We start from the raw sequence: 18,657 nt of genomic DNA, 5'->3' as shown, positions 1-18,657 counted from the left end.
AAAATATGTGGCTGTAGCGTAGAACAAAATACACTGTATGTTTTGTTACTCTCCTTGTTCTGCTTTGACTTGTGCAAACAGTTTTAATCCAAAGGAAGAGATCATACAGTCTGTGACTGCGGTATCATACAATCCAGTTTAGGGTGCAGATTGCCCTCTTACAGCACATCCTGACACTGAATAGTCTTGTCTTGAATAGACTGTAAATAGAGTGTATCCTCTGTTTCACAAGCCCTTGGAGCAGGAAGCCACATGCCTTAGCTCTGCCGTGTCAGGGAGCCAGCACATCTGTGTGACCGTGCACCTGCATGCGGCTGGAGATGTTCAAATACTGTCTTCAGCACAGATTTTGAACATTAAACACACATCGCTGGTTGTAAACGGCCCCCGCGTGCTGCTGGGGATCCAACACCAGAAAAGCCCTTTCCCAGAGCACAGAGCAACCTCTGCCGAGCTTGTCAGTGATGGACCCTTCCAATCTAGGGCCACGCAGCTTGTTGTGGAGAGGTCGTGGGACCACAGTGCTGTTTATTGGGAGGCTCTCTGTTCTGTTGGCATCACGCATGGAAAAGGCATGGGCAACCACAGGAGTGCTCATGATTGCCTGTTGTTGTTGGCCAAGACAATCTGGAGAGGCTTGTTTGGTGTCCAGTTGCTCCTCTCTGCTGTTGCCTCTCCCTTTCCCACCCTTTCCCAGCTCTCTCTGATGGTGGCTTAGATGGGCATTGCTCTTCAGCCATGGGTGAATGCAGAAGAGGGATTAAGAGCTTGGCTTCCTGCATCCTGACTCAAAAGTAGGCATATGTGCTTTTTTTGGTGAGTAGAAACAAATCGGTTTCGACAGAGCTTTTTTAGGGAGTTTTCTCAGGCACAGGATGAAATTTTGAGGTGGAAAAAATTCACAGTTTTTTTTCCCCCTCTATTGGGCCAGTGTGGTGAGGACCAACTGTATTTTTGGGTGCTTGGGATCCATGTGTGTCACTGTTGAGCATGTGGCTGTTGAGGAACATGTGCAGTACGTACACGTCTCCTGCACAGAAATGTGGTGGGGTGGGATCCTTGCTCTGGACCCAGACTGGAGCTGTTCCTGGGAAGGAAAACATCAAGACAAAACTGGGGAGGAAAGCAACTCTTCTGCCCCACTTACTCAGTTCTGGCTGATGCTAAACCGGTACGTTGGGTACTTTCATAACGTATGTGTGTGTTAGCTTACGCACCGATGTTCACAGGCACATGTATGGTTTCTCTTCTGCATCGTTCTGTCCTAGCTGTAATCTGATAGCCATAGCCCTTGGACAGGGCAAGGAAATGAGCCTGTCTATGTTTCCACAAAAGCTTAGCTAAGTGCATTTTTCTTATTTGTGTTGTGGGCCTGATTCTTGAGGGGGGGTTAGATGCTCTCAGTTGTGGGTGCTCAGCATTTTTGCAAGTCACCCTGCTCAGAAGTTGGTGGTTACTTTTTTTTTAAATGAGAAAAAGCATTTTTCCATTTGCTTCTCCATAAACTGAAACCACTAAAGAGCCCTTGCTTCGTTTTCCACACACAAGCACACACTGATGGGAGCATGAGAGGGACTGAAGATCTCAGAAGGCTTTAAGTGTGTGAAAACAAGACGTCCTAATGAAAATGGTTTTGCAGCTTAATTGTAATGGGTGTGCCTTTGTTTGCAAAAAGAAATGAAAGTGCTGGAGGCCGAAGTGCTTTCTTTATCCTCAGAGTAGTGAGCACTATAAACTTCCCCAGGCAGTTTTGCCAAGATGCCTGAGACCTGCAAGTCTCTGCAGAGCTTTGGCATTCTGCTCTCTGGGACCCTTCCCATGGACTTCGAGCCTTGAGCCATCCATCCTTGCACTGCTCTCTAGAAATACCAGGTTTTGCACAGTGAACCTTTCTTTGGCTCCTGAGTGCCCTTCTTGAAAGGTGGCTTGTTCCCATCACAGGCTCACTGCATTTGGGGACGCCAAGGTGTCTTTTCCAGTGGTTTGAGATACACGACTTGCCCTCTGGATGGAGATGCTGACCTCCATGTAGTCAACGTTAAACCTATTGAAGGCAAAGAGTTTCTTCCTCCTAGCACACTGTCTTGAACCCCTTTGGAGAAGTCCATGAACTCCTACGAATCTGGTGCCTGGGGGCCAAACATGCTGCTGCCTTCTGCTTCAGCCTCCTCAGCTACCCAGTGCCCCATAGAAACACGATCCATTTTAAATAGATGCTGTTTGCAGCATCTTGGACTTGCTGTGTGAGGATGAGAAATGTTAACATAAATTCTTTAAATAACATCTAGTAGTGTTGAATGCACAGAATTATAAAACATTTTTATATTCTGAGACTCATTTGCATCTTCACATTAAAAACTGTGGTTTTCTTCTCAGGGAATGGTTGCAAGATCTGATTTGTTTTGAAATCAAAGCTAAATTTGTGTTCTTGCTTTCCTCTTTGCCCTTCATTTGACAAATTTTTCTTGTTCTATAAATACAGAATTGTAAACAAGGGCTAATCCTTAGCAACAACCTGGAAAGTTAACATTTCTCTCCAGCTCCTATTATAATTAATTCAGACACTCTGAATATGATGTGATTTACACATAGTATTCCTAAGGCCAGGAGGTACTAATATCTTGTTAGAGAACTGAGGAGAAGAACATGCTTTTGTGTGTGCCATATAACATAATTGCTCTGCATTTTCTTTCCTAAGAAGATGTTTAAAGATGCTTTTTACTTTACATTTGAAAAATGGAAGGCTTCTGCTTTTGCATTTGGCTGAAATTGTCTTAAATGTGTTTTCCTTCTTGCAGCAGTCAACATTGTCAAAACATTTTCAAAAGTACATTTTAATAATATGGGTTAAGACCATCATTATATTAATTTAATTCTCGGTGTAGGTAAATTCGTAAGATGCTTCCACTTTGTCATAAAAGTTTTTCACAGTAAACATAATCTGTTTTTCCCTGTGCAGAAAAGAGATAATATAGTCAACGAAATTTTAAAAAAATGCATTAACGTTGTTAAAATACATCTTGAACAGTCTTATTCTCATAGTCTATCCTTTTATTTTATTTAATTTTCATTTAATTTTGTTTTGTTCTGTTTATATTTGTTCAGGGAGTGTTTTTGTAGTGTTAATCTATGTAAGCCACATGCAGTTGAAAACTGCAACTCCCAAAAGGCTGTGATTAAAACATTATGGATGTGGCAAACCACAAATGCAAAAGTAAGTTTACATTTAGATTTTCTTCATAAAATATTTTATTCAAGTTTTGTAGTACCCTGGTATCGTGGTCAGCATTGCCATAAAAATTCTGTGTTATATAGAATGATACAATCTGTGAAGCATTTCCCATTATGTAGACACCGTGTCTTTAAATTATAGCAATTTCTTAAGATTTTAAAGCAAAATGAGCTCTTAGAAGTGTGATTAATAGCAGGGAATGAGGCTAACACTGGGTCATCAGTGGCACTCCATTACAAAAAAGGTTGGACTAATAAAAGCATCCATCTATTTGACCAATAAAGCATTTGAATGATATGCTTATAGTTTTTATCATACTGTAGTTACTTTGTACTGAATAAACTGTGATTTTACGTGCTGGAAAAGGAGCGGGGAACAGGCAGCGCGGCTGAGGTGAGAGCAGTTGTCTCAAGTAGGGAAATATCAGGACTTTTATGTGAAGCTTGATGTTTTCAGAAGCCTTCAGGTTGCAGTGTCTAAATTTTTGAAGCCGCTGTGAAATATCTAAATCCCCCGTGACCCGTGCCTGCCTGCTCACAGTCGTTCGGTGAGGCTGGCCCTCGCTGTCCTGCAGGGAGGGGAGAAAGGAGGGTATTGTGTGTAATCATTAATTCAGAGTTAAGTCCCCGGCAGCCCCAGACATCAGAAATACTCTGCTGAAGCACAGGAAATGGGGCAGCACTTCTGTTTTCCTGGTGTGCGGACGCCAACCCTGTCCTCGAGTCGCACCTTTCATCCTGCCCGCTATTATGCTGTCAACCTGATGTATTAAAAAATACGCGGTTGCCTGAACAATACTGCATTTGGGTTTTATTTAAATACCTGTCTTATTAGTAGGTTGTACTGATTTCATGGTTTTGAACCTTTTTTTTTTAAACTACAACAAAAGGCTAAACATTTTCTGTGAAAGAAAACGGAGGTTCTTGGCCAGCCGTGGATGTGCAGGATTGTGCTGTGAAGAAAAATACCAAATATTCTATAACTTGTGAAAAAATTATGAGGGGGGAGGCTTCTGGCCACCACGCTGTTTGCACATGAAATGTCATGGGAGGGGAGAGAAGTGCCAAGGCCAGCTGTGACCTTGGATGCTTCATATATTTGAAATTGGGATGATTTTACTCAGTGTTTGGTGGTGGTGCTGGTGCTCATCAGAAGGTAGCAGTGGACCAGGTGGGGGCCACAGTGTAGCTGGGTTTAAAAAGGACATATTGTAGACCACAGCTACATCCTCCACCCCCATCCAGCTAGTACAACGTCTTAAGGGACTTATTTTACATAGGAGAGGGATAAAGAGACTTCTGGAGGTCACATGCGGGGACTGTGTCAAGGCAGGAATGTAACCCGGAGCTCTGGATTAACCCCTACCAATAGGACCATCCATCTTCTCTCCCTGTACTTGAGATATTTTCTTGAAATCCACAGTCAGGATAGAGGAGTTATAGAAAACCTCCCTGGAAGAGAGCTGTGATGGGCGCCTCCTTGAGCGTTACAGGGATGAGAGACAGGAAAGGAAAAGCTTTCTGGAAGGTGGCAAACCCAGGGGACTTCAGCATCTTGAGCACCTTGAAGACTAACATCACAGTGCCTTGGGGCTAAGAGATGGATGTCGGGTGGGGAGCAGGTGGGGGCCAGAGGTTTTGGTTGTGAGAAGACCTCAGAGAGGCTTCTACCCCTCCTTGCGTTAACAAAAAGGAGCTGGGGAGATCTGCAGAGATTGAAGAACGGCAATGGGAGGCAGAAGCAAGAGGGTTGAGGAAGGGAGAGAGAAAGGAGGAGGAAGAGGGCTGAACTGTGCCTTGCTGCTGCTTTAGCCTTGTGCGTCACTGCATGCAGGGAGCTGGCATGGGCATGGATGTATGTGTATAAAATGAGACATACATGGTCACACTGGGGAGATTAAGTTGTATAGAAAGCTGTCATTTTGCTTGTTTGTTCTAGCTGAGAAATGAAAATGTTGCATCCCACCTTTTACAGTTGCTGTATTTTTTTAAAAAAATGCAAATAGATCTTTTACATCAGTGGTTTGGCCGGTAAATCTTGTTTTGTAAAACACTTTCAAGTGTTTTCAACTCCTTTTTTTACCCTTTATTGGAACAGATGCACAGCTATGTGTTTTCCCCCGCTGCCTGTTGTCTTGAGGTTGCACAGTAAAACTGCAAAGGCTTGTTGTTTGTTGTTGTTGAAGGGGAGGAAAAAAACCCTCAATCCACAGAAGAGTTAACAGGATTTCACTTGATCTGCTCGTTTATGCAATGAGTAATGCGAGGTTGGTAACAGCAAATTGTTGTTTATAAGCAAACATGGCACTGTGTAAACAAGAAGGCCTGGTCCCCAACTGGTTTGATTTCATGGTGGTCAGCAGCTGATGTATGTAACATACAACCTTTCTGCTTCTCAAAATGTCAGAAGAATGACTATTTGTTTGTCTTGAGTTCTTCCCAGCTGTTTACTCTGTAATGCATTTGCCTCAACCTTGATTCCCTAAGAGTGGCCCCTTTCTCCTCCCTGCTCTGTTTACATTAGTCCTGCCCCGAGTGTCACCTATGAAATCTGTTGATTATTCCACCTGGTTAATGTTAAATTGCTCTTGCAAGATGATGTGTTTGTTCATAAACACAAATGCTGGGCCCCTTGTTTACTGTACCCATGGCAGCAATCAGTTATTAAACAAATATTGCTTTGTTTGCGGGTGTGAGCAGCAGTTTATCCTGCAAGGTCTGGAAAAAAACCTTTAAATGCTGGGATTTTGATAAAGGAGAAAAAGGGGAGCTTGTCCCTGGAATGTGGCTGAAACTCACTTTGGTTTGCTTTGCTTATCTTTAACTTGGGTGAAGGGGCTAGAAAGATTAGCAAGTTGTTTGGTTTTTCCAAGAGATTTCCTTAGTGTAATGATATCTATCCAGTTGTTTGCTTTTTTCAGAAGGGAGAGAGCACTCCTGCAAGACGACTAGCACAGCGGTAGACGGCTGAGGGCTAGAAAATCCTGCATGGAGCAAACAAGGAGTTAGAAGGTCTAGGACAAAGATATAGGGCTATGAACCAGGTAATCACCCCAAAAGTACAGCCCTCTATTCTGTGTCAGCGTTTGGTTGGGGGCTTTTTGGTTTCCTTCTTTTCTTGTGTCGGATTTTAAATTGATGCATGTGCCCTTGATGGAGTTGGAAAAGGCAAAGCTTTCACTTTTATTTCTGAGGAGATCTGAGGAAAATCTCTGTTTTAGAAACAGAGCTGTTTGAATGGAGAGAAAATACCAAATTTAAAAACGTACTCTGTCGCTCCTCCTCCTGCGAGTGAGATGACAGAGCTGCTTTTCTTCTTTTTATAACTGGAAAACTGCTTTTACATCTGCTAATTTCTGTATGCTGGCTGTTTGCTCTTTGGTTTCTGGGAGTCCTAATTAGAGAGCGCCATCCTGGTAGTTGTTGCTTTCGGGTGGTTTTGCAAATGAGCAAGAAAAACTCACTCACACCATCTTTGTTTTTCAAAGTTATTGTTTGTTATTGTTTTTGAATGGGGCTTGGATTTCAAATGCCAGGCAGGACCTGTTAGCACTAACAGTAAATTGTTAGGGCTTTGCACACAAAGAGAGTAAACCCTCTTAGAGTGACCTTGAGAAGGAATTGTTAACTCTTTTTGTACAAAGGTGGTGTCTGTTCCTTTATATGTGAATTAATCTGTGAGAATATCTTGAATATACATTTCTAAGAAGCTTTTGAAGGATAAAATTAAATAATTGTCCTTTTCATCCCTTGGAAAAGCAAGCAACAAAATATGCATGAAAATGTGATATATTGTATTCACTAACTCGCACCAGTGGTCCAAACATATTGTTCGTTTTGGCTACTAGAGCGGTGTCGGGGCTGGAGGGGGAAGCGGGAGGTACCTGAAGTGTGGAAGTGGACAAGCTGGTCATTAATTGCCTTGTGTTACTGCGGTGAATCAAACCTTTGCTGCTTTAAACTAAGTGAAAATAGCGAAGTGAAAATTGTATTGTGCAGAAGTATTGCAAAGTTGCACCTGGCTTTGAGGTGGTTTTTGACTTCTGGAGGCTGGTAGACAGTTTAGAAACGCTTTAGTGGAGATATGCATGAAGGGTGGGAGTCTAATTCATCTACAGCCAGTGCTCGGTCTTGCAGGGTTTGATACCATCTTATTGGAGCGGTGCTGCTGCTGTCTAGCATAAACTAACTCTATTTACTAGATGCAACTTTGGCCTTTCATTTGGTTAAGAGTCGCCTGTTTTTCTGAGAGACAGACTGCAGGAGTTTGTTGCAAGCTCAGAGCAGTATGCATACAAACAAATAAGTCCGGGGCCGTGAGAAAAGCTCTGCAGTTTCTGTTCCTGTTTTAGATGAAACCACGGGGAGCCCTGCACGTTGCTGTGCCCAGGCTGGGATGAGCAGGTGGGTACCCCCTGAGAGACAACAGCCGTGAGGCCAGCACAAGGCAGCTCTGCAGCCACTGACACCTCACCGTGCTGCAGTTCAGTGTCCTTCCTTCTGGAGGAGTTTCTCCTCTAGTGTGGATGGTGCTCATGTCCGTACGGTAGCAGTTGCGGAGTCATACATTACAATGAACTATGGTTTCTTGTTTGGTTTGGGTTTTTTTTTTTTTTTTTTTTTTGCCACTCGCCGTTCCTTTCCTTCCAATTAAACGATGATCCCTGTGATGGTAAGGATGATTTCTGTCAAGCTCACGGCTGAAAGACAGCTCTCCCCAAGAGAGAGGAAGGAACCTCACTCTGCTGATGATGGTATGTAAATGATTACATCATATTTGCCAGTCGCTTGGAAGTGGCCCAGCTCTAGAGCTTTTATGCAGCTATGGCATGAGCTTCATGCTGAATATGGATTTTAATAGCTGTCAAGCTGAGAGGCATAGATTGAGATAGAGCTGGCTTTGCAAAGGGGGTTCGCTTATCCAAGGTGAGACTGGGAGTAACTTCTGTGCACGTGTGTCAAATGAAGGGAGGATGCAAAAAGCTCGTTCATGGAAGGTTGAGTTGTGCATCGTCTCTGCCTAATGTTTTGGGTCTTACCTCGAGGAAAGGAGTGAGACCTATTATCTTCACAGCTTGGTATATATTGGTGCACTAGCTTTTCATGGGGACCAGCTTTAGCTCTTTTGAACAGAGCAAATGGTAACCTTTTAATGTCTGTTTCAATTACTTTTTCTTGGATTTGCTTGTTCTTACTGTTTGTGGTCAGCAGTGCCCTCAGCAGAAGAGATTTCCTCAGGGGTAACTGCAATGACTGATTCTCTAAGAAGTTAAGTTGTTTGGCCATGATTTCACAATAAGTCAGTGTGGAATGAGTGGGATTAGGCTCCTGACTCTCCTTTCCTTCTGCTCACCACAGCTGTCTTAAATCTCAGCTCCTGCAGAGCATCAGTCAGCCTTTCACTGAGCTGCCTCCAAATGATTTCAGGTTTCTGTGGCCCTAACAATACATGATGATGCTGCAAAGAAGTAACCCAGGCAGCGCAAGCCAGTCATGCAAACAGTGAAAGAGGTTGTGTTGTATACAGTTAAATAAATAAAAAGTTGTGGCAGCCTGCATCTATACAGGAGTAGGTGAAGCTGCTGTTCGGAGTCTTGAGGGTAGCAAGTGGACGCAAATGCCGGTAGAGGTTCAGGCTGGTGGAAGTTCAGTCTGTCACTGGCATGGCCCACAGGGAGGAGGTGATGCAACCCACATCCTTCTCCTGTTGGCCAAGGTGATGTGCTCAAGCACTTCTGGAAAGCACTGGCTTTTCGCTCGCTGATTTCAATTACAGCTTTGCATTTTCCTCCTCCTTGTTCCTTTTTTGCCTCCCTCCCCTCCCCATGGCTCTGCATCACCAAGTAGCTCTTCTCCAGCATTGGGAGGGCAGGGAAGGGGAGCAGACCTGTGTGAGCGAGGTGCTGGGGCTACGGATCGGCTCACGGGGATGCTCTGAGAACAGCATGATTTGTTTCCCTTCCCTGGGGAGGCTCAGCATGTCACCTCTGCGATGCGCTCAACCTCCCCTGACCCAAGGCTTGGGACGCGTCCAGCCGAGGTGAGAGCGCCAGGGCTGCGCCCATGTCAGGAGGCAAAGCCGAGGATGCGCTGCAGATAATCCCATTTCTTCTGGACCCTTTATTTCCTAAGCAGTAAATGAAATTTCAGATTTTAGATACGTCTAGACATATACAGTGCACGATAAAGTTGATAATACATTAATCATTTTTAACAACAGGTAATATGCATAATTTATGGTGTTACAGTGCTATCTTTTTTGATATTTATGATGGATAATGCTCAGTTTTTGCCCTCATATTACTGCTTTAAATTATACCACAAGAAAATTAATGAGAAAGTAGATTTATGGGTTTCATTTGTTTGTCAATTCGGAAATTAATTGGGTGTTAATTTTAGCCGTCCCTCATCAGACCAGGTCTTTAGTATGTGTGCATTACTTTGCATTCATTGAAGCCTACCTCCCATTTACTGTGGGTCAGTAGCTTTGCATACATTAAAATAGCCCTCAGGCTCATTCTCTTGATTACTTTTTGAACTGCCATGCATTAGAAAATTTACGCCTTTCTGTTATAATTATGAAAATTCACTATTGGAAGATGGTGCTTGCATAACAGCAAGTATACAGTCTTGCTCAGCGATGTAAGATCATATAGCAAATCCCAATACGTTTTTGTTCTAATCCTAGAAAATAGCACTCTCGACAATCTTTGTTGTGCGAGTTTCATCCTTTGAAATTTCAAGGATCCATTTTAATGCATTGAATTACCTCTTTAAGCTGAGGAAATATCAAAGGATTTCACCTCGTCGTTGTCTCTTTGTTTCCTCTTTCCACACATCCCGTGCGTGTTCCTCCCTTGCCTTGCTCCAGGTTTGCCTCTCCTCCAAACACTGCTGTAAAGATGTGACTCAGCATCACTTTTCAGGACAGCGGAGCCTGACTCGCTCCATTCCTTACTATTTCGGTTGATTCTTAAAGATCATCCTTAATTGCTCTTTGAATCCCCTTCTCCTTTCTCATACTCCTGCACAATTCAGCAACCACGAGTAGTGTGTAGGCGAGTGGCCTTCAAAGGGGTAAGCATGAAGTTTTATCCAAAAAGTACCCTAATGTACTGACAGTTGATCTATAGTTAGTTAGTACATAATTATACCTAAAATACACCCTGTCAGCAGGATAAATGACGGCTACTGAAAACTCTAAAAGCATGACGGGTGTTCACCCATCTGCAATGACGAGAGCGGAGGGGTTTGTAAGTTGAGAAAGGCTGGTGAGTTCAGCGTGATCTGATTTAGTTAAATCATGCCATATGTTGGGATGGCTCTTTCTAATAGTCATGCTAACCACAAACACAGGCAGAGAGAAGTCATCTGGTCCACCTGGCTAGTTTGGACTCCCCTCCCCGGCGTTATTTCTGTACTTAGCGTGGTGGCAGCCCTCGAGCTGCTCATGTGAAGCTGGCTGATTCACAGTTAATTGTGACATGGTGTAATTTAGTAAATGAGCAGCTGAACATCTGTACGCCTTCCCCCACGGTAGATCAAAGCCTTACCTTACACAAGGCTTTTAATTTCCACTAGTCAATCCTTTTTCTTTTGCTGAACTCATGGATGGCGGGACAGCGCTGCTGGGCACCTTGCCGACCTAGGGACGGGGTGTCAGCTGGAGGAGATGGGTGTTTCGGCATTGGCTGGGGGCCGCCGAAGCATGTTCTTGGAAAAATTCAGAAGTGGTGGTGGGATGTGGAGCCTGAGACACTTTCCACCGCAGGGCACTTGCTCCAAAGATACTGGGACTAAAAGAGACCACCTGTGAGCTGGGCAGTGGTTTCCTGGAAAAGCCGTCATGGTCCTCGCTGCTGACAGCGGGCAGTGCCGGGAGCACCAGGCTGCTCCTGCACTGCTCTTGTACCTGTGCTGGGGGTAGGAAGCAGCTTTGCTCGTGCTTTGTGTATTGCCTTGCCAGTCACGCTCTGGAGCGCGTTTTATTTTCAAGAGGTAAAATCCTGTCTTTGCAGCATTGCGTTGTCATGAAATGCTTCCAAATGTTGTTGGGGTTTTTTTTATAGTTATCCAGAGCTATGCTCTTAAGTTAGTCCTGAGCTTGCTTTGAGGAACTGCTTGCAACAAAGCGGTAACATGTTTACTTATAAACTATGCATGTATGGATAGTACGCCTACTGGAGAGTTTAGGACTAGATACTGTGATTTGATCACTCACTTAAAACTGATTTACATTAACTCTTCTGCCTGTAAAAGTATACATATATTTTATAAATTTGTGTTGTGTTTAATTTACATGTCCTTTCATGGCTGGGCCAAGTTCTTTAAGGGCATTTATTCTGCTTCATATAAATAATTGATCAGCCAAGTTAATTTACTTCTGCCTGACTTGGTCAACCTTAATTAACTGCCCTGGAATAAAGACTGAACTTTTTGTTAGCTTAAAATCTTTCACAAATGTGACAAAGAAGGGATGTATTGTGACAACACTTTTGCTCTAGCAGTGATCCCAGGGGACAGAAATGTTGAATGATCTTTATGTGCATATATATATTTGTAAACACCTCCAAGTACTAATAGTAGAAATAAAATCATCAGCCTTGGAAATAACTTTGAAACATGCAGGCTACAATTCTGAATCTGTAGTCCAGGTTGAGTCTGGAAGCATATTAAAACAGAGATTTTAAGGCCCCAAAGACCCCGGGGATAGTTTTTTAAAGGTGATGAGATGCTTAAAGATGTAGATTGGTGCTTATTCAGAAGTCTTAAAAATGTCTCGCCAGATGCCTCCGTGTATGGCGAGGCATCTAAATACATCTGAATATCAGTCCCTCAGTCTTTCAGGCTTGCAGTGGGTCCTTATTCTGACGGGTGCTTCAGTCAGTAAATCCTCCCTCATGCTGACATTAAACAATGCTGCTTAGTCTTTAGAAACTATACTAGTAGAAGAATTGCAGAAATTGCACACTTCAGCGCCCACCTCCTGCCTACTAATCTCCATGCTTAACCTTGCTCATCTAAATAGTCCGGTGGAGCTGAGACGTGCGTCTGCAGCATCTGGTCTTTATGATGTTATGGACTTTTTTTTTTTTAAAATGGATTAGCACAGAACATTTTCAAAATTAGGATTCCTTCAGGTTCTACCTTTTTAGTTCAAAACACTGACACTGAAGTCTTCAGAAAGATCATTTTGGTTCAGTCAAAGTTCACATCCAGCCTATTTTTTTTTTCCATTTTGACCATGCTCTTAAGAAATTAGCTGTCCCCCACTTCTGTCCAAGTCATCTGGAAGATGATTAGCTGCTCTCCCTCTGTTGACAGAATGCCTTGCTTTGATTCCACTCCATTGAAATTTTATTCCGTTACTTTGAATGTAACATATTCACCAAGGAGATGGGCCAAATTGTAGTATGGCTTTGGCTTTGTGTTTGTGTATCAGAGCTAGAAAAGGTTTTGTACAGGTTAAGATGGGAATCTTCAGAAAATGAACACTGTTGTGAGATTTTTAAACCAAGCTGACATTAAGTTGTGTAAGAACAGTTCTTAAGTGCTCCTTGATTTTGGGATAAAATTTTGCATGTTGTTGTTCATACTGCAGCTTAGCTTTGGTCCCTTCATATGGGGAAAAACATCTTGTGTCACCTTTAATAATCTTAAGAGTCATTCTGTATTATTCCTAACATGAAATATTACAGAATTTTATAAAAAAAGAAAGATACTTACACTGGTAAGAACCCACCTATTTTAAGCTGTAAAAATACCTTTTCTTTTGCAGAATTGCTACAAGAGTTGTCCTGCTGTGTAGAACAGGAGATGGACATGCTCTTTTGCCATTAAATATCTTAAGTCAGAACATGGTCTCGTGCACGTCATGGAAGCTTTCGTGGAGCACTCTATTTCCTGTAATAAATCATTAAGTGTAATGGCTTCTTCAGCACTAATTTGGTTACTTGCAGTTGTATTCAGACCAGAATCACAGTTTGTGGTGTTAGACCTGAAGCTTCAGTTCAGTTCCCAGAGAACCTATTCATGTTACATGGAGTCAACTTTGCTTTGCTTTTTTCCTTCACAATTTTGAATGACAGATGTCACTAATAGGCTTCTGTAAGGCCTGCTCCTCTGTTGCTGAGACAATTATCTCAGCCATCCTCAGTGTACTATCACCTCTGCTCATTTAGGTGTACTCGAAAAGACAAATAATAATCGTTCTTGCAGAAGGCTCTCGCAGGTTGATTTTTATGACATGACATTTAATGATCAAACGGTGATTATTTATGTCAACTCACATTTGACTAGAGTGAAGAAATAAAAACAGTTTTACCTGGTATTTTAGACAGTGAATTAGTTTTGTGTTGATGTCCAGTTGAAGTTGTATTGAAGTTGACTACCTGCAAACAGGTGTTTCTAAAGCCAAACTTGCTCAAAGATGTTCACTTCTGCTTTTAAAATAATTTTTTGGAAGTCCAAACATCACAGTTTTCTTCTTACTTTTTTGATGATCTCTTTGCAAACTGCATTTTCAGTTCCATTTCCTTGATAGCTGCTGCCGATTCTGTTGGATACGATATGTAGGGTGGGCACAGCCAGTGGAGGGGCCAGGGCCAGACCTGTGCAGCCCGGGCAGTATCTGGCTGGAGTACTCTGAAAGGTAAAACAGAGCATGAAATTTGTCATGGAGAAGGTTCTTAAGAACTATGATTTTTTTGGTGACCAAATACTATCAACAATCCATCTTTTTCTCAGTTCTATAGGTTGGAAAAATTGTAGCAATTTCTACTGTTGTTTCTTTCCAGGAGCATTTTGCAATCCTAGAGACAATAAATAATTTCTTCACCAGTTTGGTTGTGAATTATTGTCTGTGTCCTGGAGATATTTCGTTCAGAAGGGCGAGCCAACAAATTGTGATCAGGCAGTGATAGATCTGCTCCTCAGTGGTGCACATTCTTCTTGCTCTGTCAGAGGCATTTCGGAGCTTTGGTTGGTGCTTTCTCAGACTGTCCGTAGTAGTTTATCCAGTTTCTTGTTTCCAGTCAATTTGTTGCATCAGAAACAATGGAGAATGAAATGTACTACTTTACTTTTTTGGTACATTGGTTTTAGCATCTCTTTCCACTGTGGCATCTGCTGGAGGCACCTTCCATGAGATCTTTAGTATGTCCTTCCCCTGCTGGGTGTGGTGGGGATGTGCCACCCACCATTTGCATCGCAACAGTCAAAGACGTGGGTGAGTTTAACCTGCTAATCCAATTTTACATGGAGGTCATCCTTGTCCACATCTTCTGCTGAGGTAAATTAAAGTAATGCTCCATTTTCTCCAATTGAGTCTTGACCCCAAATTTGAATGGAAGTAGAAAACAATTACATCAGTTCTTTCTTTCTGATTTATCTCTGGTTAAAAGAGGTGTGTAGTTTTTACTAGTGTAGCATATAAAAATTGCGTGGTATATCTTTGAGTGACTTGTGAGCTGAGCTGTCTGGAGAATCTCACTCCTGTCTCTTCTTACGAAGCAACCTGTACCACTCAGTCACTGCCCAGTGTGTAATCCAGCCTTGCTTGTTAGATGTAAACACTTATTTAGGCCTTATCATGCTTGTGGGCTTTCTTTATAGTGCTGAAAATGAAAAACACACTGTGCTCAGTCTGTGTCAGAGCAAGATCATGTTAAAACCCAAAAGTATTTGCTAGTGGTGTTGGGAAAGCTGTAGGTTTGTTTAGATCTCTGGAGCTTTTACAGGGGAGTTGACAGAGGCTTTATAATGAGCCCTCAAGCCCTTTTGTCCCCTTGCATAATTTGAAGATTTCACAAAACAGATTGAAAGAAGTTTCCATAGACCAGCTGAAATTTATTTAAATGTAATCAGAACATTTGAATCTGTCCTGGCACCATCCATGTGCCTGGGCGGCCATCAGTGTGAATAGATCCCGTCATGATGGGAGCGGGGTCCGGCTAATGAGCAGTTCACCCTCCTCGGACGTGGATCAGCGAGGAGTGGCAGCACCGGAGCGTGGTGGTGACAAAGCCCTCGTTAGCTGCTGCTCAGTTATGGCGTTTTGATTATCAGCCGTATGGATCATCATTGTGAACATCTGAAGCTCCCAGATGAATGAGAGGTCTGGTATTGGTGCGTTGGGCCTGAGGGTAGCTCTACACATGGGGGCTGGTGCTGAATGTCACCTGGGGCCAGCGGACACCCGGGCAGCCGGGGCTGGAAGGAGGAACTGCTGTCTCCAGCCGGTTCTGCACCTTTGGCAGCCAGGGGCCCCGAATTATGTACGTGCGGAGTTTGCAGGGAAAGTGTTTTCCTCTGGTATTTTTCCATTGAAATACATTGCTTTCTCTCACCCTTTATGATTGATATTTTCCCTTGTATGTTGGAGAGGAGAGGATTTTTCATCTTCCTTCTGAATAGGGGTAGTTACTGAATTCAAACAGGTTCTCCCTTAAATATAAAGCGTCATAATTCCAAGGTGAACTGCCCTGCACAGAGGTGTTTGACTTGCATGTGCACGTGGTGAGTTAGCGTGGAGGTAGGAAATGTGCTTGGAGAGTGCAGCTTGGCCTACTGTACCCTGTTTTCCTGGGGAAGGGTAAGAGGAGGAGCACGAAAGGAGGGAGGCATGGGCTGGTGGAAGCAGAGCAGGTTAGTAACACTTAAATTGTAGAACCTGGGGCTTTGCGGGTGGAAGTATCCATGAAGCAACCCATCAAAAGATCTCAAAGGTAGCAGTTTGCAGCTGAAAACTGGCATATGTGCTTTGTTTAGGGGGATGTTGTGCTGTCAGTTCTCAAAGACGTGGGAATCCCAGGAGCTCTGGTGTAAGCAAGTGGGCATCATCCTCATGCTCCTCCTTGTTGTGGGGTCTGTGACCCACTGCTGTTACAGAGAAGTGCAGGGTTGTAAAGCACCCAGGGACAGACATCTGCCAAGAGTTGAGAGGGCTGGCTGTGAATAGCTGTGGCTACTAAGATGATGTGTAGTCAAGTAACGCAGGAGGCTCTTCACTGTAATGCAGTAGTGCATCCAAAGCCAGACAAATCCATAGCCAGAAAATTTGCCAAAAAGACTAATTCTGTGAGAAGTTGAAGCAGTTTGCCCCAAATGAAAACTGGTGGTGTCCAGCACATCCCAGACTCAGCCTAAATTGCTTCAGAGTAATAAAAGGTGCTAATTTGGAGATATCGTGGTGTTAATGGACACCAAAATAATGAATGCTTCACTTCACCTACCTGCCCCTACGTAGTGTCTATCAAGTTTTTGGTATTGTCCATCATATGTTGCAGAGAATGACTCATCTGTTGAAAGGAAAGCATCCAGATGTAACTAGAGAAATTTAATTATGGATTCTGTGTGTTCGTTCAAAAATTATTTTTTTTTTTCTCTAAGGGAAAAAAGATGTTGAGCAAATAATACTATATTTAGAACAGAACTAACTTACTAAAATTATAGCTGTACCAACAGATAAATAAACATCAACTAGTAGCATGAACCATTAATGAAAGATAAATCGTATGAAGGGAAATGACAAATGTTTACAGTTTTGGCAGGATTTAAAACAGGGCATGTCTCCTTACATACAGCAACTGTTTTAACAGCTGCTTTTTTTTTTTTTTTTTTCCCCCTCCCCTAAATTATTTCAGGTTTTTGAGTCATGATGCAAGAATCTGGGACTGAGACAAAAAGTAACGGTTCAGCCATTCAGAATGGAGCGAGCGGTGGCAACCATTTACTAGAGTGCAGCCTGCGGGAAGTGAGATCAAACGGCGAGACACCTTCAGTTGAAATTGGGGCTGCAGATTTAGCACATCTTCAGCAACAGCAGGTACTGTAAGACATATTACAAGTTTCCTACTTACAGAAAAAGCATGAAGCATTTAACTCCCCCCCTCCCAAACCCTTCATATTTGCCAGTCAGAGGAGGCTTTTAGGACTTGCCTATGACACGGTGTACATTTTTGTCCATAGGGGATTGCAGTCATTAATGTAAAGGGAAATGTTAGACTTTTCTTCCGGGGCTCCTTTTTTAATCATTCCCTGGAAATACCCAAAGATCAGGGCTTGCTTCCGTTGCCTGAATGTGTTGAGTCTGGTGGCAGCAATTGGGTGAACCACTGTATACAAATAACTGGTTTCCAAAATATGTCACTGGGTGGAAAATACACTAACGTTAAGTTTTGGTTTTGCAACAAATTTTAATATAACCTAGCAACCTCTATCAACAGAATGTTTTCTATTAGTGAGAAAGGCTGTGGAGGTATCTGCTGTGGCAAAACGTCAGAATAAATAAATAAATACATCCCGTGTCGTACTCCTCAATTCAGAAGAATCTGAACAAAATTCTGAGTTTTGCCTTTGTATTTTAATTAATGTCTTTTCTGGGAAGTGACCAAGTTCACCAGTGTAAATTATCTGCATAATATGTTTTGTCTTTTTCTTTTCCCTGATAAAATTTTGAAACCCTCCGAGGAAATTTTACACCAAAGTGCTGGGCATGTATCATTAACATGTTTGGGAACAAAGGCTGCAGCAGAGCCATGGTGAATACACTTATGCCTAACCTGCACTTTCTCTAATGCAATAAGCATTCTTAAAACCTTTTAAATAAGCGATTGGCAGCTGGTTAAGACTCCCCTAAGTGTACAGTGATCTTTTTAGCAGGTTGTTGTGGAGAAGAAAAAAACCTGCACTCAAAAACAAAGCAAACCAAAGGCTTGCAGAGGAGCAGGGGACCCTGTTTGCCAACCTAAGACAGAAAGCTGCCATAATTAAACAAGTCAGAAAAATGGATGATGCTAAATGCATAGACTTTGGTTGTTTCAATCATTTTCATCCTACAGGTTTTTACTTGAAGTGAGAATACCATCAGTGAGAAAATCACAGCCATGCTGAATTCATTACTGCAGTAGTCACACAAAACCACGGATAAAATTTCAATAACTGCAGGCCACAGTTGAGTAAACAGTTGCACTGAAACTTAATTCCTGTTGACTTTTCCCTCATTCTTCGCCAGGGGCACATTCTGATTCGTAGTGCAAAGACAACAGGGGTTACAGCTTTGATTAATATAGGACAGTAGAAGAGGAGTGGAACAGTAAAATATGTTCAACACAAAGGTCTCATCTTTAAAGGCTTCGTATCAAAATGAGTTAATTACGCTGCGTTTTCCATAGGAGCGCTATGGAATTTTCCAATGCTGCTTTGTGCAGAGAGAAGCAGAGGGGGGGTCACGCAAGCACGTGCACAACATAGACCAGAATTGCTCAGACTTCTGTCCCTCTGCTCCTACTACCAGTTCCTAACCCTCACTGCCCGCGCCTTGTGCCAGGGCTTCTCCGTAGCCATCCAGAGGGCTCACGCCGCCTCAGATAATGTCGTAATCTTGTGTGTAATGGGTTGTGTCGTTCAACAGCCGCCCGTTCCGTC

The 18,657-nt window shown here is 42.8% G+C and overlaps 1 protein-coding gene across 6 annotated transcripts in view; it reads left to right on the top strand.

Annotated features, from left to right (window-relative positions):
- The window catches only part of FOXP1 (forkhead box P1), a 343,548-nt gene that overhangs the window by 156,985 nt on the left and 167,906 nt on the right, over positions 1-18,657 (top strand). For 5 of the 6 annotated variants that reach the window (XM_026857386.1, XM_026857384.1, XM_026857383.1 and 2 more), the window contains exon 3: positions 16,875-17,056. In XM_026857386.1, coding sequence (XP_026713187.1) covers positions 16,886-17,056 — 171 coding nt within the window. In that variant the 5' untranslated portion in view covers positions 16,875-16,885. Of the gene's footprint in view, positions 1-6,219; positions 6,276-16,874; positions 17,057-18,657 lie in introns of those variants that run through there. The other variant, XM_026857382.1, reaches the window with a different exon arrangement.

Source organism: Athene cunicularia (assembly GCF_003259725.1).
Source record: "Athene cunicularia isolate RWA chromosome 12 unlocalized genomic scaffold, athCun1 chr12_part1, whole genome shotgun sequence".
NCBI classification, from domain to species: Eukaryota; Metazoa; Chordata; class Aves; order Strigiformes; family Strigidae; genus Athene; species Athene cunicularia.
The sequence above is the reverse complement of the archived record's forward strand: the minus strand, read 5'-3'. Positions and strand labels throughout refer to the sequence as shown.